Here is a 25,242-nt window from a genome sequence, read left to right on the forward strand (position 1 = left end):
AAAACGTGCGTGCATGCGCGTGTGTAGTGCAGGTCCGGCTGTGGGGAACGAAGGTTGTACAGTTAAACATCGCCGATTTTTCCTCACTTCCCCATAAATCCCTCCGCCCTCTTTCAGGCGGACGGACCGTCAGTCGCGTGTGACGGCGGCTGCGTGCGTGGAGGCTGGACGCGGAGCCACTGCAGCGTTCCAGTTCCACAGTGACCGGACCGGAGATGTCCAGCGGTGAGTACGGCTGCCTCTCGCAGGGGTTCTGCTCTGCGCGGCGCAGGTCGGGCCGACGAGGCTGGAATGCCGTAAGGGGATTCAGCAGGAGAAGGGAGGGAGGGGGGTACGTGTGAGTGTGTGTTGGGGGGGGGGGGGGGGGGGGGGGCAACAGCTGACTTTTACTCCAGTGTGACTGTTATGTGTGTTACTGTGCCGATTGATAGCTGAGGAGGAAGCCGGGCTCTTCTGCTCAGTGTGCGGACGCTGACAGTTCACCACACGCGACTTCCAGCGCGCCGCATTTGCGTCGTCTTTGCTGTCGGTCCGCTGATGTGTTTGGGGTCCAAACATAATGACGTTTGTCCAGAGGGCGACGGGCCCCGTGTGGGAGCCACAGACCGTCAGACTGCGCGTTTGGAACGCGCATCTGTGCGATATCCCGAGATCCGCGGCCGGGGCTGAAGTTGCACAACGGAATGTTTCATTCCTGATAAGTTGGTGTGAGCCGAGTGCACTTCTGCTTTGCTGCGTGCAGATCCCAGGGTGACTCCGGGCTGTCCTGCCGTGCAGCATTCCCGTGCGTGTTGCTCGGATCGGTTTCATTTGGACACTTCGCCTGTAGGTTACCCGGACGGTGGTGTTACGCAACGCGTTGGGATCCAGGCAGCCTGAAGCCACACGTGCGATCGATTTTCATGTTTATTTCTCTGATATCAGCAGCATCGGGCTTTGTGATGTGTTATTGGCAGCTCAGTTAAAAAACAGTCCACACTGAAAGGGAACTCATCCCTATCTAATGGAAGACAGACTATAATAGGCAATATAGGAGTCATACATTCTGTCAGAGGGTGTAGAGAGCATTATATTAGGATGCTTTCACTGCCCCCCCACCTTTTAAAAAAAGGAAGTCTTGACACATTTGTGTTGTCCTTTTTGCAGGAACTGATATTTTATGGCTTAAACTGGAGTTTGCTACTAAGACCTTTTAAAAGTGTTAATATCATTATTATTGGGTATGGTGGATCTATTTTCCCAAGATAGAAGACCTTAAATCTGCTTATTAAATCATTCTGAAAAGATGCACACATCACTTACGCCACACAGTCATCTGTCCAGTGTTGTGCTTGATTTTCTTCTTTTTAAATTCTGCGGGCAGAGTTTTGCTTATTGAGTTTGGAGGTTAACAGTGTCCTTGACATGTGCGGCCAGAAGCCAGCTATAGTGAGTCATCAAAGCTAATGGGGAAAGCATGGACAATTTAATCAGGGCTGGAGAGCTCTTGATCTGTGATGGTGCCCACTCAGTAGGCCTTTGCTGTCAAATGGAGCACACCCCTCTCTGCCCACTCAAGATGTTAGGGCCAGATTGCAGCGATGGAGTGTTGCAGAGGGCCGTAGACCAAGAACAGCCACCATTCTTCTCTAAAAGCCCAGTATGATGAATCAGAATTCCAGCAACCGGCCGAAAGTTTCCTGTATCTAATGTCACGGATACGTTTGCCCAGTTTGTCGAGGAAGGTGATAAATCCGGAGGCCAGATGTTCTGCTGCAGTCTTACGGAGGATGATCCGGAGCCTCGTCGCCATTGCCTCCTAACGTTGTCTTTACTGTGTTTTTACAGGTTCTTTGCAGAGGCTGAGAGAAACACAGACGCACGTCTGATGACTCTGGCCACTCCGAGCTCATGCTGTGTGCCTGCTGGGATAAACTAGCGGCCTGGCCAACAAGCTCCGTGTTGCTACTCACAATAAAGCCCACACAGGCGAGACATTCCTGTCCATATGCCACGAACGCTCTTCTGTCTGCATTGTTTAGCGTGAAGGTTTTCCATGTTTGTTGACTGTCCTGTTTCTGTCCCGTTTTCTAGGATGTCGTGGGCCAGAGGCCTCTTTGTGGGCTCGGTCGACGAGCGTAAGCATGCTTGGGGGGAGCGCAATGGCAAAAAGAGGAAGGAGAGCTCGTCACTGTGCAACGCGCATTACATGAGTTGCCTGAAGGACCCGGAGGAGCCTAACGTGGCCCTGCAGCGCTGCCACCGCGGGGCCGCCACCGGCGGGGCAAACTTTGGCCTGCGCTGCGGCTGGCAGGGGGACCACTACGGGAAGAGGACGGGCGGCGACGGAGACTTGAGCTCAAAGGCGGTGGAGCTGGGCTTTGAAGACGGCGAGCTGACGGACAGGAAGGAGGAGGAGGCAGCCGAGGGCAGCCGCAGGACGCTGACGGCGGCGGAGTGCTGGAAGCAATTCATTTGGGTTTTCCAGTCCAAGAAATTTCAGTCGGCCAAGCTGGAGCGGCTGTACCAGCGCTACTTCTTCAGGCTGAACCAGAGTTCTCTGACCATGCTGATGGGGACGCTGGTGCTGGTGTGCGGGGTCAAGCTGGCCTTTCACTGCGTCCACAGGACACCTGACGTGGCCTACGTCTCGGTGCTCTCCGTGGCCATGGCGCTCTTCCTCGCCATGATGGTGGTGTGCAACCGCAACGGCTTCCACCAGGACTACATGTGGATCGTGAGCTACCTGGTGATCGGGGTTCTGATCGTGGTGCAGGTTTTCGGGGTGCTGATGGTTTACCCCCCCAGTGCCTCGGCGGGTATCTGGGGGACGGTCTTCTTCATCTACATAATCTACACCCTGCTGCCGGTCAGGATGCGAGCCGCCGTGGCGAGCGGCGCCGTGCTGTCCGTCATACACGTGGTGACGGCCTGGTACCTCAACCAAGACTTCACCTTCATTTTCAAACAGGTATGTGGTCAGTGCGCAGCGCCACATGAACGCCATTACTGTTAAATGAACCTTGTTTTTGAAAAAACAATCTCTTAGTGAGGGTCATTTTGGAGATATTACGCATAAACCCATCACCAAAAGACAAAGTAACCCCTTTAAGTCCAGAAATTGAAGCTTCCTTCTCCCCACTTCTCCCACCATTGTACCCAATTAATTGGACACAAAGTTGTTACTGTATTCACAAGTGCAGACGGCCTACTTTTCCTCCCCGTCAATATAGGACAAACATTGTACAGACTCCTCAACCACTTTTCCGTGTCAAAGGTGCCGTGCTAAAAGTAGCTGGTGCTGTAGATCTTGGCAAATGAGATTTTTAATGAGCCTATGTTTTGTGCTCCAGGGCAGCAATTGGCATCTCTGTTGGGGTTTGCAGAGGGTCTTCTGGGTTGAATGAGCCCGTTTAGCTGCGTTGTGGAGGAATATCATGATAATGTAACACGGTGCCATTCAGGCCGCTGTTCCCTGAAACAAGGAGGCTATTGTAGCAAAATGATGCAGGGCGGGATACTCGGGATTGTGCAATGAATTTATGGAAAACAGAATGATTCCATTTGAGGAGAATTCCACTTTTGCAGTCGTTATCTTCGGCTGTCAGCATAGTATATTTCATTATTAGGTTGATGCGTCATCATTGATTTTGGTAGCCTGTCCTTTACATTTGCATGAGTAAAGACAGCTGCCTTCTAATGTTACTGTGGATTAAAAAGCTATTCGGAAATGTAGTAAACAGAGGTAACGTGATAACTGTTAGGGTAGTGATATGTCTTATTTAAATCAGGGCAAAAAGCTGCACGCCATGGCTGAAGCGTGCACGCATGCACAATTTTCTTTAATTTCTGGAATCTAATATACATTTGCTAGGCTAACGCGCTAACTGCAGGAGCGCCGCCTATGTTAATGTATGGATGGCCTTTTCACCTGTGCGAGGATGAAATAATCAAACAAGAAAACCTTTATTCTTGCATGAAGTAGCCATGTTTGACAACACAGCCTGGGACAGGATAGCAAAGATACGGGCTGAATGCTGCAGGGACACGCGGGTTTTCATCTACCTGTTATCGCCATGAAGCAACCAGACAAAAGTGGAGCCACTCTGAATAAGACAATATTGACATAACTCCAGTGAGGTAGCGAGCTTGTGTGCTAAGTGCTCATGGCCCAGACTAGACAGTGTGGCTGCTGGCAGATTGGTCTATTCGCTCTGTGTTCTCTAGCTAGTTGGCTAGATTGTCCCTCTGATGTTGGACTGCTGCCCTGCCCGGGGGCTTGGACCCCCAGCACAGTACTGTATGTTCCACTTCCCTGAACAATCAATGATGGGACACAAAGTGTGGACAAAGTTATAGATATAGGAAAATGCTTCCATTTGCACCTGTTTTTTGTAAATATGATGGAGTTTTGTTTGGAGGTGCCCTCAAAATAGAACCGTTAGTCATTCTTCTTGTTCCTACTGTCCATTCCTATCTTCTATTCTTGGTGTGAGCAGCTAGCAGTTGAACACAGAAAGAGTCCATTCAGTCCGTCACACCCTCTGTGTCATATGTGCACGCTCACAAAAGCTTTGTGACTCCTGGCGTCAAATGGCCTGACTCCCTGATCTGGGAACTATGCTTTCTTCTTCTGGGACATCCGCTAGCACTCTGTGTCCGAGCCTGGCCGTTCCTTTATTTGTATTTTCCCTGTGGAGAAGCTCATGCGCAACCAGGGCTGAGAAGACGTGAGCCCGATGACGATGGGGACAAAAGGGGTCTTTGTGAGGGCCCTCCACCAAAACGCTAGGGGAACTACAGATGGAGAGTTTGAAGTAATGATGGGCTGATGAACCCAGCAGTAAAAGATCTGCCAGTACTTTCCTCTCCCTTCACTGTGTTCCTTTTTTGACTGGGCCATAATTTCATCCTCAGATGGAATGACCTTTTATCCACAACAGGCTGTGATTGAGCACACGCTGCCCACAAGAATTATTTCCATAGATCTTCATATTTCACTGCTCTGCCCCGAGGAGCCTCCTCAGGCCACTGCAGACAAATGGAGGTGGAACAGCCCACAGGAAGAAGCAGGTTAAACTGCCCCGGCTCATTCGAAGGGCGTTTGCTGTCCGACACGAAGAGGATTCAGGTGGTTCGTTCTTGTTGTGGAATAAAGGATGGTAGCTGATGCCACAGCTGATGCCACAGCATTACGCCACATGCTAATAATATTTGTGATAGTAAGCAGCTTATGGTTAACACTTAAAACCCAGGGACCAACACCTCAGATCTCTGTTAAATGTATCGAATGGGTGCATTTGCTGCCATGTTGACTCTTTCTATCACAATGTACTTTGTCCAGGAGATATCACAATCTCAAAGTTTTTCAGAGACCACTTGAGTCCTGCTCCTCAGCTCCTCTTTGGCAATGACCTGGTCAGGAGGCGGAGTTAATAAGCCTACTGTGTATTTACCAACGCATCAGATCACTGCCATCATGTTGAATCTTCATTGGATTTTAATGTGGCTGTGTGTGAATGTTTATTACATCAAGTAAGGAGGTTATATTGAGTTTCCCTCCCTGTTCATCTCTCCATACATGACACCGCCGATGATAGTGCATGAAAAATGACGACCAGGAGGCTGCGGTTCTCGTTTTCCAGCATTTTTCTCCTTGGACACGAGTGACCGAACCTTCTGCTGTTTTGACTGCAGATGGAGAAGCAACTTCTTCCCGACCTAGACTCATATATCTCCAGGCCGTTTCCCCTCACACATTTCACACACTGACTGGGGTCCTTAATTCCAAACATGGCGAAAGCACGTGAAACAGGCAGGAAATTCCTTTCTTCTAAACTCGTTATGGAAAATAGTTTCATAGTTATTCTCTGTCGGCAAACACATCGTGTTATGACTTAGAGGCTAGAACAGTACAGAATAACAACCTAAACTGAAGCTCATTTAGTCACCGTAAACCATCTGAAATCCCCAAACACACCCTGTGTTCTATCATCAGGTTGTAGTTTTGACACTTAGCAGGAAATTCTGTGACCAGTCAAAATTTCTCCATCTGCATTTCTGCCTCGCTGGGATTTTGCAGCCTTCATCCTTCTAACTGGATTTGGTTTGCAGAGCGGGCTCCTCTGACAGCCGACGCGGTGAAGCCCTTTTGACAGTTACCTGATTACCAGCGGCTCTTTAATGGAAGATGGCATTTGTCCCGTCTGACAGTTTTCATTTGCTCCGCAGAAAGTTGGCCGTTCTCTTCGAGCGCGTGGATGCTCCGCACAGGACCAGCAGTGGGACGCTTCTGTTTCCCTGTGCAGCGCGTATGCATGCTCGTGCTGACGCACACGTGGTCCATAACAGATTCATTTGGCCCCTGAGTGGCTCCCAGGGCCACCTGTCCCTCGTGGTGCCTCGTGGTTTTAACTGTGTAGAGGAGATGTGGTGACATTGACTTCAGGCGCGTTTGCTTTCCTATTGTATATTTCAACCACTATATGGACAGCTGTACGTCCATATAGGTCTTAACGGTGGATTATGGGGCTTACGCTCCATTGTTTGGTTGTATCAAGAGCCTGCCTTAATGGTGCCATAGTCTGACGATCACGTTATTTTGTGCACCGCTAGGTCTATCAGGACTAGCTAAGCCCCCCAGACAGCTGGTTTGTGCGCAGTCACGGAGGTGTAAAAGGTCTGCTCCTTTTCGATTGGGAGGAAAAACCTGCTTCCTCAGGTCGCTTACAGGTCAACAAATGCAGGGCTACAGGTAACAACCCTAAAACAAAGGCACCTATCAGCGAGATATCACCGGCATGACCAGGGCGTGTTCCAGACTCCCAGGCCAGAACATCCGCGTTTTGCTGTGCGGCGGGGCAAAACACGAAAAGCCAGGTTACCTCGACAGGTTGGCTCACAAAATGTTGAAGTACTGATTGAGATAAAACGAAACCTGTTTACTTCACATTGACTGATTACATCGGAACATTTAACTGGGGTTTTTTTTTGGCATTGGAGATTAAGATATTTTCACAGCCAGAAGAAAAGGCCAAGCGGACTGCGTGAGCTGACTGTCTGCATATGCTGGACGGGTCCAATCCGTTCACTTAGCCACGTTGACAGGGTGAGAACACATCATCAGGTGTTGTGAATACCAGACAATGCATTACTTCACATGATAGCCCCCCCCCCCTCCATCAGCGGGAAAGAGAGAGAGGGAGAGACAGAAGAGCTTGTGAGTCATCTCCTTATTGAATTACAACCACAGGCAACGACACAAACACGGATAACTTCCACCACCACGGGTGGGAGCAATTAGGGACGGTGATAAGCAATGTCGCTCTTAAAATACAGGCAGTAGTAAGGCAAATAATAGCCGCGCTAATAATAGCTGCGCGAGTTGGGGATGAGGAAGTGCAGGCTTCTAATAACAGCTCACGGTTTACATCCCTGCCTTCCTCAAAAGTAAATGTAGGAATTTAAGGCTAGAGCGCTCGTGGCAAACAGCCAGCAGATATGCTGGAATCCATCAGGCGTGTTAAATGACAACGCCCGCAGCTTTTGAGCGCCGCGGCTTTTAAGGGCAGCGTGGGTCCCTGTGGCTGCACCGGGGCCGACCTGTGTGGCGGTGACAGGAAGGCGAGTGGCTCCCTGGCAAAGGTCAGTGTTGCTCCAGCCAACTGTCCAGCTATCTTGCTTTTCCAGAACAACATTGTTAACGCGTCGGGAGCATATGTCAGACAGGCACGGGAAAACTGATAATGAAGCTGTGATTAGCAAACACGTTCCCCGGCGGCATCCTGCCTTTGGATTCTGCACCACCGTCGGCAATAAACATCTCCGCTGTCTTCGACAATGTTTGCACTCCTGAACAGGATCAACTACTTTAACCTTCACCCGACTAGCTTGTTTACAGGAAAGAGGAGCCCATCCTGATGATTTAATGCGCTCACTGTGTGGACTGCCAGTCGATACGGTTTGAAGCGCTCTCAAGGAACGATATCGTGTCCAATAACAACCCAGCTTTTGTTATGTAATTTCACGTCCTCAAGGTGAATCCAGAGGAAGCTACGCCGTTTTTGTTTTATTTTTGCCTTTTTAGGACTGGGCAGGAGTCAGAACTGACAGAAGGCTTAAAAAGTGCATTGTTGCATGTCAATTTTTGCCACACCCACAATAAAAAATCATGCTGAAAAGAAACGCGGGAGCTGCCAGACTTTCAAATTTTTTCTTTGTTTATGACAGACTGAGCATAAAGGATGACAATTAATTCAAGAGTCCCCTAGTACAATCCGCGGAGTGGGATTCTGTCTCTTGTTTTTTTTAACAATATGTGGAAGCCGCTGTCTTCCCAAGCGTCAGGCTTCCTGCAGTCAGACCAGGAGGCGGATGTGTGACATCTTCGCTTGGGTTTCAGCTCATGCTCCGCTGAGCCACTCACAGGAGCCAGAGCCTCTGTATTTCTGTTTAAACTATAACCTGCTGTTCTTGTACCAGTATTGATTTTGTTCTGGTATCTGTGTGCTTTGTAGTAAAAGTCAATATCGTGTATGGTTAAAGTGAAAGAACAAAACAGAGGGACGTTGGTTTAAACTGTGTGCTGCGTGCTCAGATATTTTTATAACGGAAAACTGGTGCTTAATTTGTGCGTTTATCTTCGTTTTTGATCAATAGTTTATTTCTTACAGTGCTGAAGTCACTTTTTCATCACAGTTCAGCGACCAAGCGATCGCACTGGGAAAGGGATCGAGGCAGAAGCAGCTGAACTGGGAATTCCAGGATGTTTAGCTCACAGTCACAGTTCAAGGTCCGGAATCCCTCACAGAGTTCAAACCAGTCACAATTAGCCAGGTTGACTAGCTGGTGTGTCTAATTAGAACGATCCTGCACGCCTGCGGACGCCATGTTGCAACAGCAGCTGTGCTCGTGAGGGTGTGAATGGACAGGAAGTGCAGGGTGAATGGGGACACAGCTGGGATGAGAGTGGTCCCTCTCCCCTCCCTGCCTGCGTCTGCACAGCCGAACACTGACCCTGGAACAGCCAAGGCAACTGACAAGAGCCTGGTGTGCTTATCATCACGGCTTTGGTCGAACGCTTATCTACTTCAGTGAAGAACTTAGCGTCAGTATTAAACGCTCGTGACCTGCTGCAGCACATTTGGCTTTAAAATATATGAAGTGTTACTATTAATATTCAAAGACTTGGAACTGAATTGAAGATTGTTGTTGTTTTTAATTCCTGTTAAATTGCTCAAATTAGCTTATTCCCCTTTAAGTCCAGAGGTTCCGCAACGGCTTTAGACGTCGATCGACTGGCTGATCAGGCTGCTTGTTTGAAATCTTTATTATGGAACTTCTGGAATAATTTCCTCCCTTTGGAACCAGTTTAACGGGCACATTTTAATCCAGGGTCGCATTTGATGCTCAGCCTGGGCCTTATTTGGCTTCAGGGAATCCTCCGAGCTTTACCAAAATTACTCGCCAGTCAAATAAGACCATTTATGGTTTGGCGGGCATCTTGACGACAGCGCTCTGGCAGAGACCGCGCTCCACTGCATCGGTCGTCACACCTCTTCGTAGCCCTGCTTGTGTTTTTACCACTCTGGGGCCTTATTTGCTATCTTTTCAAGCTAAGACCAACAGTCTGTGACTGGACTTTGATGTGCATTCTGAAAGATATCAAAGGTCACGTGCTGGAGAGTGGCCGCCCTATCAGCAGCCCTCAGTATCCACCGTGGGCCCGGTTCTACGCAACTCCGGCTTTTAGCAGGTTAAGCGCTGTCTTGGGCTCACTGGAACCTACCTTAGAGTGCAGCTTTTAGTCACTACTCCCCAAAAATATCTCGACATTGATTACGTGGACAGAGAATATCTCCGGGGGTGATAGACTGTGGACATCGCTCTCTTGTGCAACCAAGTCGGAGGTTCACTGACATGTGACCACCGGGGTCGCACTCGCAGTTGCCGCCACTGACCTTAATGATGGATGAGAGAAACGCTTGTCTACGTGAACTCCATCTGCATTTCACGGCCGAATGAACGACGTTCCGAAAATCGGACACGCGTTTGCAGTGTCCGGACCGTTTATGCGTGACAGACTGGATCATGGGTATTTTATTAAAGGCAGAACGGGTTTACTGCGATTGCCAAACAAAAATCATTTCCAGACCCTTCCCTTTTTTCCCCAGTGGTGATGGTTTTATCCATCTGCCTGGCTTTACAGTATGAAGCACCTTGCCGGCAGCCACACCTTATAAGCCAATGTTTGGTCTGTTTTTAACTTCGCCGCCAAGAGGTTCCTGCTTAAGTAAATGTCGAGTTTGGGAGCCAAAAATCTGCAGGACAAATAGTCAGGACATGTCGAGGGACGATAGTAAGTCAGCTTAGTGGTTAGGAAGAAACTGACACTGTGCTAATAAAGGAAACTCCTTCTCAGGCTGATTCACGGCTAACCTTGGGTGCCTTGGTGATATAAATGCAGCAGGGGAAAAAAGCAGCAGCTTCAGGATCAAAGAGCTGTCAGGGCTCACACACACATGCACGCTGCAGCTCACGATTTATTCTAATGCGTGTGTGAATGCTGCTGCTTCTAATCTTCAGAGCATGTGGTGACTGAGCATTCCTCGGCATTAATGCCAGCTTTGTTCATCATGTTTCACCGCACTTCACTCTCGCTTATTCAGGCTTGTCGCAAGAACTTAAAAGCCAAATATGTCACTTGAAAATGACTCAAGTGGGAGTTGAAGTCACCCTCATTACGTCAGTGTTGGTAATAAACTGGTTCGTTAAGAAAAAGTGCTCACCTTTAACTGTGTGAAAATGTATACCCCCCCCCCCACACACACACACACACACACACACTTTAATTCAGTTCAATTCATCTTTATTTATACAACATCTGTTACATTATGATTGTCTTGAGGAGCAGAACCTCAGGGCCTCACCCCCAACAAGCACCAAGAAAAACCTCCGCTTTAACAGAAAAAAACCTTGAGCAGGACCGGGCTCATATGGGGGGGGGGGGGCTCCGGCTGATGAAAATATACATACATCTTGCAAATACATTAATAATAATGAGCTATCAATACTAGAGCTGAGTGAGACAGCGGGGTCAGAGGTCAGCAGGTCAGTGCACAGCTATGGTGGGTGATACCTGTAGATGGATAAAGAAAGGCAAAGGGGACGGGGTGTTGATGGTACGCCAGTTTAACCTGTTGTGTCAGTAAATTAGACACGCTTGATGAGCTCCACAACAACTGGAGCTAACTGGCAGCATCGGGATGCATGTTGGGCGCACTGCAGAGGAAAAATTTTCTTTTTTGGTGGAATAAAATCTTCCTCACAAAATGCCTCACTCACATTATCTGTTTGCTTTTTGCTTCCTCTTTTGCATGTTCTGATAAAGCTCCTTCGTCTCTCTGGGTAGCTGCTGTACCCTTGTGTATTTTCCCATCCAAAGCTGCATTTCAACACGCTCCCTTTTTAGTGCTTTAAAAATTAATTTGTAAGGAATTCCTCCGCTTGAATTCAATCTGCGCTCACTTGGGAAGTGGAGCTGGACGATTCTGTTGCGTGCACCACCGGGGAAGGATGATCCTGGGAACTGCAGGTGTCCTGGTGTCTCAGGCAGGCCACTTAACCAAGTTATCTGGCTCACTGTGCTCGCGGCCATCTGTTTAGGATTATTGTGGTCGGGTCATAGAGGAGTCTATCAAAAACGGAGGTGTCAGGCCTGCGTTGGTGGTCTTTCACGTTTCCGTCATAGGGACATAAAGTGCTGGCCTGCGATCTATGACCATAAAAAGGTCATTCTTGAACGGGCTTAGCAATATGGTCCGTCTGCTAAAGTCATGGTCACGCTGTCAGCCTTGGCCATGCAATCGTGGGGCTTTACAAAAGGTCTTAGCTGTGTTAATGTTGCCACGGAAATAAATAAAAAGAGCTTTTTTGCAGTGCTGACAGTAAAAGCATGTTATTTGCACCTGCAGACCATTAGCCTGCTTCTAATCTAGTCCGGGTGCACTGGAAGGATCATCATGTCTGTAATACTACAGTGGAATCTGCCTGCTGCCGTCCTGTGGTAATGGTGTTCCGTTTCTAGCACAGGTTGCTTGTTTGCTTCTGTGGTGTTGTGACAATAAAAGGGCCCGTTCTCGTGTGTACAGTGTCAACCTCATCTCGGGATCATGGTAGAATACCTGTTCTCACTCTGCTTGAGGTCACTTTCTTTTTGTTTGATCCTTGTGAGAGTAGTCCTGGCACCTTAATGCTGCTCTTAAATGTATTTTTAAAAAGCCACACACTCTGGAAAGTATGCCTCGAATCTATTTGCACAACTTAGCATTCTTTATCTCCAGGTGTCATCTTCTTCCCCCATAAACATTAATTACAAATATGCACTTACAGGTTTGACAGCATTGCCAGCCAGGGCTCAGAAATGCATGTACAGGTCATTTTCTGCATCCAGCATATCAGTGCTAATGCTGTTAGCATGCAAAAGTCAGCATTGAGACTTCCAAGCTGCCAGCATTCTTTTTTTTGTCTTTTTTCCCCCAGCCATCATTAATGATAGCATATTTAGCATCTCTCTCGAGGAGGGACTCTGGTCTGCGCTCTGGTCAAGGGTCATGTGACTTTCCCACGCTGGAGTGTGTTTCTGAACACGTAGAGGATGTGTGTCTCTGCAGGCCTGTCTGTGTGTGTGTCTGTGTGTATGTGTGTATGTGAGCCTCTCATCAGCGTGGAAGTCCAGAGATCCAGACCTATTTCTGATTTTGAGAGGAAAAAATACTGAAAGAACTCTCTCTCTCTCATTTTTTTGTCTCTTTCCCTTGCACATATACACACATCCTTGTACTTCTATCTTTGTGAGGACTCTCATAGACATAATAATGTACATTACCCAGCCCCTTACCCAAACCCCGACCATCACGACTAAGCCATTAACCCCAATCCTGACCTAACATCAAACCACGTCTTAACCCTCAAACAGTCCTTTGTTGTTCTGAGGACCAGCCAAAATGTCATGACATCCAAAAATGATCCCCAATTTCCCAGTAGAATGTGGCTTTTGGTACTCAGTATGTAGCAAGTTCAACAACACATAGATACACACACACAAACAGAATGCATCAACTAAACAGCGCTGTCAAGGTTGTTGTCCACACCAAGCTAACTATAGCTAAGCTTTGTTTACTCAGGGCACAGACAATGCTATTTTACAATTCATGCCTTTATGTTCTCAGAGCGTCATTGTTTAACCAGCATGCTTTGCTTCACGACCCCCTCTTTAGAAAAATTACATTTCACTATCTGTTTATTCAAGAACGCAACTGAGTTCATGAAACGGACCCTTGTGCAGAACAAATTGCTCGGACCTTTGGAATGTAGCATTTGATAATAATACAGAGTATTTATGTAACACCTTTTTACCCTGAAGAAATGCAGCCCAGACCTTGCAACACCGTGTGTTAAATCACAAGTGATTCACATAAAAAGGCAGAGACAGAATGTAAACTTCCCCATTGTGAATGGATTCCAGACGCTGTAAAAAGAAAACAAGCCTTTGCTGAAGTGGTGCATGAAGCAGGACTGACAGTCTTCACAGGTCACCACTGAAACATGCTGAAGCCCTTGAAGGTCCCATCCTGTTGCCCTCTTGTACAGGCTCTCCAAGCAGATCTTTGAACCTTCAGTTTTCCTCTGTTATTACTTACTGACTCCAGCCGAGCCACGTTTACTGCTGTCTTTTGTTGTGACATCTGCACATTTGGGGGGATGCTCATGTCACTCTCTCTCCTCTCGCTGTTGTGTTTGTGCTTTGCTCTAACGTGCGCTCAGATCAGCGCCAACGTGCTGATCTTCCTGTGCACTAATATAATCGGGATCTGCACCCACTACCCTGCCGAGGTCTCCCAGAGGCAAGCCTTCCAAGAGACGAGAGGTTACATCCAGGCCCGGATTCACCTGCAGAGGGAGAACCAGCAGCAGGTAAACGAATGCAGATTTACTGACACACGCGGCGGCGCGCAAAGAAGCGACGCACGTAGCGCCAGGCAGCGCTCTATGGAGAAAATGAAAACGGTGACAAATGCCGAATGGATTTTCCAATTTTCTAATATGTTTTTTGTGATTTTGTTTCTGGTTTTTAAGGTCAACAATATGTTGTAAATCAAAACACATGCTCCCACGCAGATGCTAGCGAGGCAGGGTGACTCACTGAGTAGTCTTAATGGAGGGACGGATGAAAATGAATGGGTTCGCTCTTCTCTTTTACTCTCTTTCCTCAATCTCTCCCTCCGTCTTCCCTCCCTATCCATCTCTCAGGAGCGCCTACTCCTGTCAGTGCTGCCAAGGCACGTTGCCATGGAAATGAAGGCTGATATCAATGCCAAGAAGGAAGATATGATGTTCCACAAGATCTACATCCAAAAGCACGACAATGTTAGGTAAGGACAGCTAAATGCACGTGCACTGCTCAAGAATCTATGAGAGCGAGCTTGTCTACTTGGCCTCACATGCCAGCACCAGCGGGTTCTGACCCCGTGCTGACTGATCTGTCAGGTTCAGAGTCACACACACAGCTATTTGGCTTACAGCATGTATTATGCATGTTGTTGTTTATTGACACTGACAGGCTGCAGTAATGGTATTGACCTAGACACGCCGCTGTGCTTTCTGTAGCACATGACAAGGAGCAAGTTTTGCCGCCCCGCCCACTTCAGCCATCACTGCTGGATGTCACCCCTAAGAGGGAATAAATCGGCACTAACAGGCAGTTCTTTAGGCCGACCCGTCGGGTTTATGGCGGCGCTGGATAAACCAGACAATGAAAGAAGGTGCAGGCAGAGATCCGCCGTCAGTGGTGACCCAGATGAGAGCAGGTGATGCACTCAGTGGAATAATCAGTTACAACACGGTGCTTTGCCAAGGTGTAAACTTACAGCAACAATGGGTGTAACACTAGATTGAAACCAGCTGTGTTTGTCCCAGATTGGGGCTCAGGCCATTTTGGAAAAAGCTCCTAATGCCACACAACTGAATTTCATTTACTAATGTTTTCTGAAGCTGCTGGGCAGCCGTTTGAATATCAAACGGCTGCCCAGCATGCTGCTTATCATTGTTTACATCCATGCAACAAAACAACTGCTGAGAACTTGCATGAAACCAACCGGGTGAACTCAGAGAAACTCCAGTAAGGACCATTTAGCCACGCATGTGATGTATCCAAACAAAACAGTGCATATTTCTGTGATCCTTGGAGCTATTTTTACTATAAAGGATTCCAATGAAAACTTTTAAACACTCCTTCACGCCAAGGATAAACAAAACTAAACTTATATTGGAGCACTTTTGATATTATTGTAATGATAATGAGAAGGGATTAAAAATAAATGCCTGTCATTCTCGTTGTAATTCTCGCTGTTCAGCTCATAGTTTTAACTAAAGGCAAGGTCTGAACTGTGCTTTCCGGTCACTGAATGACCTCTTGGGCCAAATAGCGCCATCTGTCAACTGTGGCTGGAACTAACAGTCTGTTTGCCCTGGCCCTTAATTACTATCAAAAGTTAGCAATGAACGGCATGCAGACTGGAAACACGGGGGTGTGGTGAACAAAAATGGAAAAGTGGGAGGAGGTGACCCAAAGTGACCCAGATGATGAGAACCAGAGCGGAGCAAATGTCTGCCTCCTCCCTGCGCAGCTTACATGGCAGATGGACAGTAAGGAGTGCGGCTGCTAGTCCGTGGTAGCTAACCGTATACTTTATTGATTTGATCTTATTGTGTGTTCCTCTCCACTGAATGTCTGTCTTCCTCCCCCTCTTCCACCTCCTCTTTTCTTGCAGCATACTGTTTGCTGATATCGAAGGTTTCACCAGCCTGGCCTCTCAGTGCACGGCCCAGGAGCTGGTCATGACGCTGAACGAGCTCTTTGCCCGCTTTGATAAGCTGGCCTCGGTGAGCTCACACAACTCACTGACATGTTCACAGCAGCTTTTTGGACAACTGTTGCTTAAACACGTCAAAGGTGGATGTTACATTTTTTTTGGGGGGGGGGTAACCTTATCGTTGACACAAACTACATCATACTGGGATTGAGGACTGATTTCAAATTTTCATAAGATGCTGAATATTTGATGTTATCCTGCTGTGCGGGAGCTGTAACTGAGGTTCTAATCTGTGTCCTTGCTCTCTAGGAGAACCACTGCCTGCGTATTAAAATCCTTGGGGACTGTTACTACTGTGTGTCGGGGCTGCCAGAGCCGCGGGCCGACCACGCCCACTGCTGCGTGGAGATGGGAGTCGATATGATTGAGGCCATCTCGTAAGTCAGACACGCCCTCCAAAAGAGGTCTAAAACTCGTGACGTGTTGGTTATGAGGTATTTATGAAGCTGAAGGCACGTCTCTGGACTGCAGGTTGGTGAGAGAGGTGACGGGCGTCAACGTGAACATGCGCGTGGGCATCCACAGCGGACGTGTCCACTGTGGTGTCCTGGGACTGCGCAAGTGGCAGTTCGACGTCTGGTCTAATGACGTAACGCTCGCAAATCAAATGGAGGCTGGAGGGAAGGCTGGGTGAGTCCATCCTACTCCATGTGCTACTGACCTAAAAAGGCTCTCACAAACAACTCATGTCCTTTCTGATTGTGTGTGTGTGTGGCGCGTGCAGGCGCATCCACATCACCAAGGCCACGCTGCAGTATCTTAATGGGGACTATGAGGTGGAACCTGGATTTGGAGGAGAGAGGAATGCCTACCTGAAGGAGAACAACATTGAAACTTTCTTGGTGCTCGGCTGCAGCCAGAAGAGGGTCAGAAGTCACACCCACACACACACACACACACACACACACACACACAGGACAGATGGAATCTCACAGTGCCCTCCAGCAATTGACTATTTATACAATTTAACTCTAACCACGTGCAATTACTGCTCAAGTGACCTAATCGCGCGCCACTTGCATAATCCATAAATCTCAGCCTTCATCTCTTAAATCCAGATTTATATTGTGGGTCTGAAATTCTGGTCCTCACACACGTCACCGGATTTTTCTTCATTTCCAGAAAGAGGAAAAAGACATGATGGCCAAGATGCAGCGTGCGCGCGCAAACTCTGCCGAGGGATTGATGCCGCGGTGGGTGCCTGAAAGGGCTTACGCCCGAACCAAGGAGTCCAAAGTCTTCAGACAGATGGTGAGATATGCCGAGAGGTTTAAGGCCACGGAAATCTCTAACATGTCACTTCCTTTACGTCTGCATGCTAATAAGACAACATTTATGGGTAAATCCAATTGACTGACAGCTGCCGTGGCTTCCTCACTGCAGGCTGTTACTCCTCCTCTTTGGCGCACTCTTTTCTTCTCCCCCTTTTGTCGTGATCTCAGAGGATTTAACCCCTCGGGAGGAAGAGGGCGTAATTTAAAACCTCCGAAAAATTAATTATTACATCTACCCTTCCTCTCAAGGGTTAGCTCTGCAGCTGTATGCATCTATTTTATTCTCTCTTTTTTTATTCTCAGGGCATTGATGAGGCATCCAGCAAAGACAAGTGAGTGTTTTGGCTCTAGAATTTGTTATTAGGGTTATTTTTTCCCCCCTTTAGATTACCCATAGCACATGTCAACTCCCTCATACAGGCTCAGCTATTGAAACACACACATGAAGCACTAACTGCTGTCAAATCTGCCTCCAGCCGCTGTGCACAGGAGGCTCTTCATCCTGAGGATGAAGTGGACGAGTTCCTCGGACGCGCCATCGATGCGCGCAGCATCGATCAGCTGAGGAAGGATCACGTCAAGAAGTTCCTGCTCACCTTTCAGACCGCCAGCCTTGAGAAAAAGGTTTTTTTTTTTTCCCAAAATTCAAATGTGACTCAATTAGCAAGAATCTTGTGTGCCATTGACGCTCTGTCTGCAGTACTCCAGGAAGATCGATGATCGTATTGGGGGATATGTGGCCTGCGTTCTCTTTGTTTTCTGTTGCATCTGTTTCATCCAGATCATCATTTTCCCAACGTAAGTAGCAGGGATAGAAACTGTTTCCTGGACCCCTGTCCAGGAAGTTGCCTCTCCCAGTTTCCCCGTTATAATTTGTCCAGAAAATCTGATCTGGGCCACTTCATGAGGAGTTAATGATGGTTTAGATGAACTTCCTAATAGGCTGCGTTTCCTCGTTTTCCACAGAACAACTCTCATGCTCGGGCTGTACGTCAGTGTTTTCATCATCCTCGCCAGCATCCTCTTCGTCTGTGCCATATACGCCTGCATCAAAGTGAGAAACAAAGGCTTTCATGAATATAATTCCTTTTGCAGATATCTCAAGATTGCAGTCATTATTATGCCTTCAGACAGCATCACTAATGCTATTAAATCTCTCTTATCTCATCTCTTTGCTCTAGCACTTCCCAGCTGCCTTGCAGAGTGTAACTAAGAAAATAGTCCAGTCTCGTACAAACAGCACACTGGTGGGCGTCTTCACAATCCTCCTCCTCTTCATTTCATCTTTTGCAAACATGGTAGGGGCCGTTCGGTCAATATTCCGTGTGCGGTGTTTGTCTGCCACAAAGAGATGCAGTTTTGCACATGTGTCTCAGTACACGAGATCACATGCAGTTAAACACATACATGAGTCTGTCAGCAGGTTCCCAAGGGAACGTCATTGGAACGATGGATCACATGGTTCTGGGTAAATGTGATGATTGGGATGAATAATAAACCACTGACTGCAATATACAGAGCAGAAATGCATCCTGTCTGGATTTAGCCATCATTTAGGAAAAATAATAGCATAATTCTACATTCCAAACTCAACATTATTTCTCTATGTGCTCGGGTGAAGACTCCTGTAGACGTGTATACACATATGCAGCGGAAGGCTTCAAGTGTTGAGTAAAAACATGTTGACATGTGTCAAAGTTTGACAAGGAGAAGGATCATTTGACAGCTTCCCGATAGCCTGGTAGGATCTCTAAACAAGTACTTAAAAGTTAAAGACTTTGAGACACACAGAAATACTATTTTCACAAATGCTGCATCATGCTGGCCATCTCTGGGAAACTGAATAGCCCAGAGAGGCAGCCTGGCCTCTGCATTTGCATCTGAGATAAGAGATTGTCCATGCTGACCCTCCAGTCCCAAGCAGCAGCATTGTTAAACAGATCTTGTTTTGTTGATTGTATCTGAGATCGTTTTTTTACACTATTGACGCTAATTACCCAGCTTACACAGAGGAGTTATTCGATCCTGCTCTCCTTCAACTCAACAGGTCAAGCAGATGGCTGCCCTCGAGCATCTGCTGCTACTGTTGCTCCTAACTGATTCTATATTAATTGAATTGCCATTTTACTGCATAAAGGTGACTGGACATTCAGCCTCTCAGTGAGATAACCTGTAGCTTAAATTCCAGCTCCTTGGATTGATTTGGCCTATCTGATCCCAGCTTCTATAACTCCTTACTGGACATTTACCTGAGTCTCTTGATTTTCCCTCTGGGCTTCATAAATGACGGTGCTGTCTCCTCCCTTCCTGCCAGTTCACCTGCAGCAGAGAGAAGCTGCAGGACTGCGTGGCCGACGAGCTGAACGTCTCCTCGGTGACTCTCTGCCTGCTGCACAACCTGACCATGATGGCAGAGGACAGCTTGTCCCTGTGTTCCAGCCAGACTATGCCCTGCCATTTCCCCGAGGTCAGCTCTGTCATATTTATCTTCGGTGTAGGTGCAGGTGCTGGTTATGTTTTTTTTTGTTTGTTTGCACGGGCCGCTAACCTTTGCGCTCTTCCTCCCAGTATTTCAGCTATAGCGTGCTGCTCACCCTGCTGGCCTGCTCTGTGTTCCTGCACATCAGCAGCATCGGGAAGCTGGTCCTGATGCTGTTTATCCAGCTCACTTTCATCCTGCTGGTAGAATGGCCTCAGGTGGCCCTGTTTGACAACGCTGACCAGCTGGTCCTAGCTAACACCCTGTGAGTTCACACACATACACATTTTTCCTCATTCAAAGTTGAATTTCCACTAGTGTGGCAGGATGAAGTGCTTTTTTAAGGTGTGCCTGCCCCACTTTTTCATATAAGATAAATAGCACAAGACCTGCTTCATCATGTAGCCGTGGGCTCGACTCCCGTTTATTGTTATCATTTTTTTCTACAGGTCATTTTCTCCTCTTAATGATTCCCTACAGCAGTAAGTTTTTATTTGTGTTGTGCTGCCTTTTTGGTGACTCATATGGTTTGAGGATGTGAATTTCTATCTTCTGCCTTGCAGGCCTGGTTTCAATGAAACTGCGGAAGAGTGGTAAGAAGCTTTCTGGGACCACATGTTTTTTAACGTCTCACACATTTTTATCCGTTTAAGAGTCTCAGTCAGCTTCTCGCTTTCCTTTCTCAGCCTGGAGACCGTGACCAAGGTGTCCCTAAAAATTATAACGCCTGTCATCCTGACCGTGTTTGTTCTGGCCCTCTACCTGCACGGCCAGCAGGTGGAGTCCACCGCGCGGCTCGACTTCCTGTGGAAGCTGCAGGTGAATGCACACCAAAGCTCAGGCTGGCATGATCCAAGCTCACGTAATAGAATACCACTATTCTCAAGCTCATAAGGTCAGATAAACCCAGAATTACCAGAGAACCTGAGATGACCTTAGGCCAAGGGGAGATTTCTTCCACTCTGAGATATTGAGTAGCACCACAATCCTTTCTTGAGAAACCATTCTTGCAAAATTGTGCGAACAGGAAATGAGGCTTTGACCACCCTAATGTCCTGGGTTTGCAGAGCTCCCAAATCTAGGAGTTCCAAAACTTTCACAACTCTTGATGGCATTGCATTCCCAGCGTGTATAATTGCACATTGACCTTAAAATTGAGACCAACTTGATGGTTGTACCAAATTTGAAAAAGCTGAAAACTTCCTGATCACAGGACGAATGTGAGGCAGCGGTGACCTCGTCCCCAATTCTATAATCCCTTTATCCTTGAGTAAGAATAAACATGTAGAACTCCAGGACTGGAATTTAAGGAGCCTTTCATATCTCAAATGTTACAGGAGCCACTCACAGACTACTATGCAACCTTCTCTTTCCCATCCCTCAGGCCACAGAAGAAAAAGAGGAGATGGAGGAGCTGCAAGCGTACAACCGCCGTCTGCTTCACAACATCCTGCCCAAAGACGTAGCCGCCCACTTTCTTGCCCGAGAGCGTCGCAACGATGAGTTATACTACCAGTCTTGCGAGTGTGTTGCAGTCATGTTCGCTTCCATCAGCAACTTCTCTGAGTTTTATGTGGAGCTGGAGGCTAACAACGAAGGAGTGGAGTGCCTCCGGCTGCTCAATGAGATCATCGCCGATTTTGATGAGGTGAGAACGGGAAACAACAAGATGATCGCAAAATTAATTTAGTGTAGGAAATACGGAGTGGGCGATGTGTGCATAATTAGATAAGCTGCTTCCAGTGAACAGCTCCAGAATGCTTCTGTTGTTCTGTCAAACTGTTTAAGGATAACTAAATGAAACATTGATTACATTTCTCTAGATCATCAGCGAAGAGAGGTTCCGTCAACTTGAGAAAATCAAGACTATCGGCTCCACTTACATGGCGGCATCAGGCCTCAATGACTCCACCTATGACCGGGAGGGCCGATCGCACATCCTGGCACTGGCTGACTATGCCATGAGGCTGAGGGAGCAAATGAAATACATTAACGAGCACTCCTTCAACAATTTTCAGATGAAGATTGGTGAGCCCGATAGAAATGTCTTACTTAAATCCACAGCTTTAAACCAGCTCTGGCTCTCTCACAGCCCTCTTGCTTCTCCCTGCAGGGCTGAACATGGGCCCTGTGGTCGCTGGAGTAATTGGAGCTCGAAAACCCCAGTACGATATCTGGGGGAACACGGTTAATGTGGCCAGCAGGATGGACAGCACTGGTGTACCGGACTATATCCAGGTGAAACAAATCCACCACATCAGCTTTATTTTATCTTTGACACAGAAGAGCCCATCACTTTAGATAACTTGACCTTTATGACCTTTACGCATTAAGTCCCAATAGGCAAGATATTCTGAACAACCTGGTGTGCTGATCAGGTGACAATCATGTGACTAGAACAGGAAGGGACTTTGGTTTTGGATACTAAAGGTAACAGATGTAACAGCTCCAGAGCGTTACTAACTCCTCTATTACATTAAGCCTGCCCTGACTAAATTTCTGGATGAAATGACCATAAAACAATTCTAATGAAAGGTAAACTTGTATTATTACGCAGTAAAAACTGTCACAGATGCTAATTAAATACAAGATAAGATCATCTTTTGCTTTGTTCGTGTCCATAACATTGACAGATGCAGGTCATTACAACAGGGCCTGGCAGAACAATCGAGGGATGACTGGTTCTTGTTCTACACTTGATGACTTTGATGTGGAACAGGTGGAAACAGTCAGCAACAAATGAGGGAGGAGGTGCAGGAAGAAGGGAAAAAAAGCACCGACAGCAATGTGTCATAGCCACCACAGGAACATAAATTCTTGTGTAGCTTCTGATTATGATCTAAAACATGATGTTCACACAAAGCATTTTTCGTTGGTTGTTGTTGTGAGGGGGACCAACAGAGAATACCATTCTTATTACTCACAGATGAAATGCTGTATATTGCCAAAGTTTTGCAATTTTATCATCTTTTTTTTTTAAAAAAAGAAAGAAACCGTTGTGTCCATAAACTGGGAGAACTGCAGCTTCAGAGCTGAGGTCACAGAAGGTCCAGTTCTGCAGATACAATCGGAGACTTTAGGTCAAGGATTAAGTCTCAGACATCTGCTATGCAGAAGTCCCTTAAGGACATACAAGTTTCCAGCAGACACTGTACCCTGGTGATCCTAGGAGAGGATACAAGCTAAATATGAACAAATGCGTTTCAAAAATGTACTGTTTATCCATACAACAACACATTTCCAGACGTGTATTAATCAATGAATCCACTGATGTGAAAGAGTTAAAGCATTCCGAGCATATGAACGGCAGCAGGCTGGCAGGAAACTATAAATAATACAATAAGAACGATGCTGCCATCTGCTGTACAGCGTGAGTAACTGCAATCAAATCATTCACGGCTCGTTTAAAATATATATAATTTGATGTCTAGTTTGAAATAGATAGAATGAACCATTTTGGTTTTACTTAATACAACATTAACCACTCTGAAACTGTGATGCTTGTGTTTTGTTTTGAATGGATGTCTGACATGTGTCAATATCTGTATCTTCGGTTAGGTGACCACAGACCTTTACCACGTGCTTGACGGCAATGGATACAAGCTGGACTGCCGCGGTCTTGTCAAGGTGAAGGGGAAGGGCGAGATGACCACTTACTTCCTCACCAGTGGCCCTGTGGGCAGGTAGTGTGAGGGGGGGTGACAACCACAGAGTGACTCCCACTGGACTGGCAAAGACTGCAGAGATACCCAGTGGTGGTTGAGCAGTGAGTCACTGCACAAAACGGAAGCAGATGACGGCCAGCGCCGGCAACAGTGCCTGTCTCCGTGTTGTCAGGTAGCCACATGCACACACGTAGAATTTGTCCACGTACAAAGCCCCGCCCCCTCCCGCTGCTTGAACGATCACAAAGCCCAGTTGCCTTAGATAGAATTTTTTTTTTTAACGCTTGTATGAATTATTAAGTATGCGCACCTGAAGGCGAAAAAGTGTGTCTTAAAAAATATGCAAGGACTACATGAAGGATGAAAATGACCAAAGAACAAATATTTGATATGAGACGGATTCATTCTGGCATTCTTTTCTGGTTTGGTCCGCAAATGCCATGACGTCACTGCCGCCGACGGTGATCGACTATTTTACTGTTGTGGACGAAGGCACGCACGTGCACACACTCACGCACTTACATGGTTTGTGAAGGCTCGTAATAAGCGAGGGCTGGATAGGCTTGTGATCGGGGCCTCCTTCCTGTCCTGGGATCAGCCGCACTGAGGCGAGCGACTGATAGATCCTCCCCAGTAAACCAAAAATGAGGAGGGTGACATGAGACTTTGTGGACTTTGTGGTACTAAGAGATTGTCAGACTGTTAAAAAAAGATCACTTTCTGCAACTGTGAGTGAACTATTTTGTGTGTGTGTGTGTGTGTGTGTTTGCTGGTGTGCACATGTCGGAGCACACGCAGCTAAATGCTGACCTTCATCTCTGAAGGGACACACTGTAACTTTTCACTGTGATATTTTTACGATACTGTGTGAATGCTTTCTTGCCAAACCGGTGGCTGCGAGGCACATTTTTATATTACTCTTCAGAGTTTGTGTGTGCTCCTTCCTAATTTAAAGAGAAGAGAATCGTGTCTGTGGTGCCTCTGAATAAACTGTCATTTTCTTTCCTCTATTTTGACTCTGACCTGAATAAGCGAGCCTGTAAAACGTGTATGTTGTCTTCTGAAATGAAGGGGAAAGCAAGATTAACGGATAGGAAATATTAACAGTTCCATGGTCCACGAACATTTGACCCTGGCATGCTGTGGCCCAAAAGCCTTTAAAGTGATTTTTCTTTCCTTTTTGGAAAAAAACGATAATGACATGAATGTACGTGACATGAATGAAGCTACTACTGAAGATAACCACTCCTTACATTGCCTTTGGTAGAAGATAGATTTATGCAGAAAAGTGAAACCCGTTGAGCTTTATCTGTTTTCTGTTATAGCCTTCTGTGGCTAAAAAATCCTGCCTTTTTTTTTTTTTTTAATGTAGGCCACACAAAAGTTCCTCACCAAGCTCACTGTTGGATTTTCCTTTAAAAAGAGGTGGAATATAAAGTGCAAAGACTGATTTGAATGGTTTCCCCTTGGATTATTAAATGGTTGTGTTACTGTGTCTTATTTGTTTTCTTTGTTTTTCTTTGCAACCGACATCCATAAACACACCACAAACTAACTAAAACGGTATTATGCTCTATTAAAGCATGTATGATGAGTGATTTCCAACAACAGATCCTCAGAATAGGCGATTTATTAATGAGTAATGGCCAAAATTGAAGTAGCCTCTGTGGGGAACGGTGCCTTGGTATACCAGCGGCTCTTGTGTCAATCATCAGCCTACAATCAAGATTTGCGGCTGTGACAGTAACCTGAGAGAAGCCTCCCTCCTCCCTTTCTGAATAAATCATTCTACAGTTTCACAAGGTGATACGGGACAGAGTATTTAATTGCTTGCACATGAATAATGAATTCCTATTGAGGTAATGGCAATGTTCAGTTACAGCACTCTGTGCGGAACATTAATTAAGCGACAT

At 46.8% G+C, this 25,242-nt stretch overlaps 1 protein-coding gene across 4 annotated transcripts; it reads left to right on the plus strand.

Moving 5' to 3' along the window:
* Positions 1–24,824, plus strand: LOC101067605 (adenylate cyclase type 6-like). Of its 4 annotated transcripts, none has more exons than XM_029833628.1 (24): positions 1–225; positions 1,828–1,968; positions 2,074–2,950; positions 13,804–13,953; positions 14,290–14,411; positions 15,810–15,921; positions 16,161–16,288; positions 16,383–16,541; positions 16,636–16,777; positions 17,034–17,162; positions 17,489–17,517; positions 17,662–17,809; positions 17,886–17,983; positions 18,152–18,239; positions 18,367–18,483; positions 19,500–19,652; positions 19,754–19,929; positions 20,114–20,146; positions 20,228–20,257; positions 20,351–20,483; positions 21,049–21,312; positions 21,488–21,692; positions 21,778–21,902; positions 23,223–24,824. In XM_029833628.1, the coding sequence occupies exons 3-24, from the start codon at positions 2,075–2,077 to the stop codon at positions 23,349–23,351; spliced, it is 3,546 nt and encodes a 1,181-aa protein (XP_029689488.1). In that variant the 5' UTR covers positions 1–225; positions 1,828–1,968; position 2,074; the 3' UTR covers positions 23,352–24,824. The 4 variants fall into 4 exon arrangements, with proteins under 4 accessions (XP_029689488.1, XP_029689491.1, XP_029689489.1 ...); XM_029833631.1 differs by lacking the exon at positions 1–225 and adding an exon at positions 396–825; XM_029833629.1 differs by lacking the exon at positions 1–225 and adding an exon at positions 868–887.
* The last annotated feature ends 418 nt before the right edge of the window (positions 24,825–25,242 follow it).

This window comes from Takifugu rubripes, chromosome 3, assembly GCF_901000725.2.
Source record: "Takifugu rubripes chromosome 3, fTakRub1.2, whole genome shotgun sequence".
Classification (NCBI taxonomy): Eukaryota; Metazoa; Chordata; class Actinopteri; order Tetraodontiformes; family Tetraodontidae; genus Takifugu; species Takifugu rubripes.

Coding starts and splice junctions, on each gene's coding strand:
- LOC101067605 (XM_029833628.1), top strand. CDS start 2,075: ATGTCGTGGGCCAGAGGCCTCTTTGTGGGCTCGGTCGACGAGCGTAAG. Junction 16,289..16,382: donor GATATGATTGAGGCCATCTC/GTAAGTCAGACA, acceptor TCTGGACTGCAG/GTTGGTGAGAGAGGTGACGG. Junction 20,147..20,227: donor CTTAATGATTCCCTACAGCA/GTAAGTTTTTAT, acceptor TCTGCCTTGCAG/GCCTGGTTTCAATGAAACTG.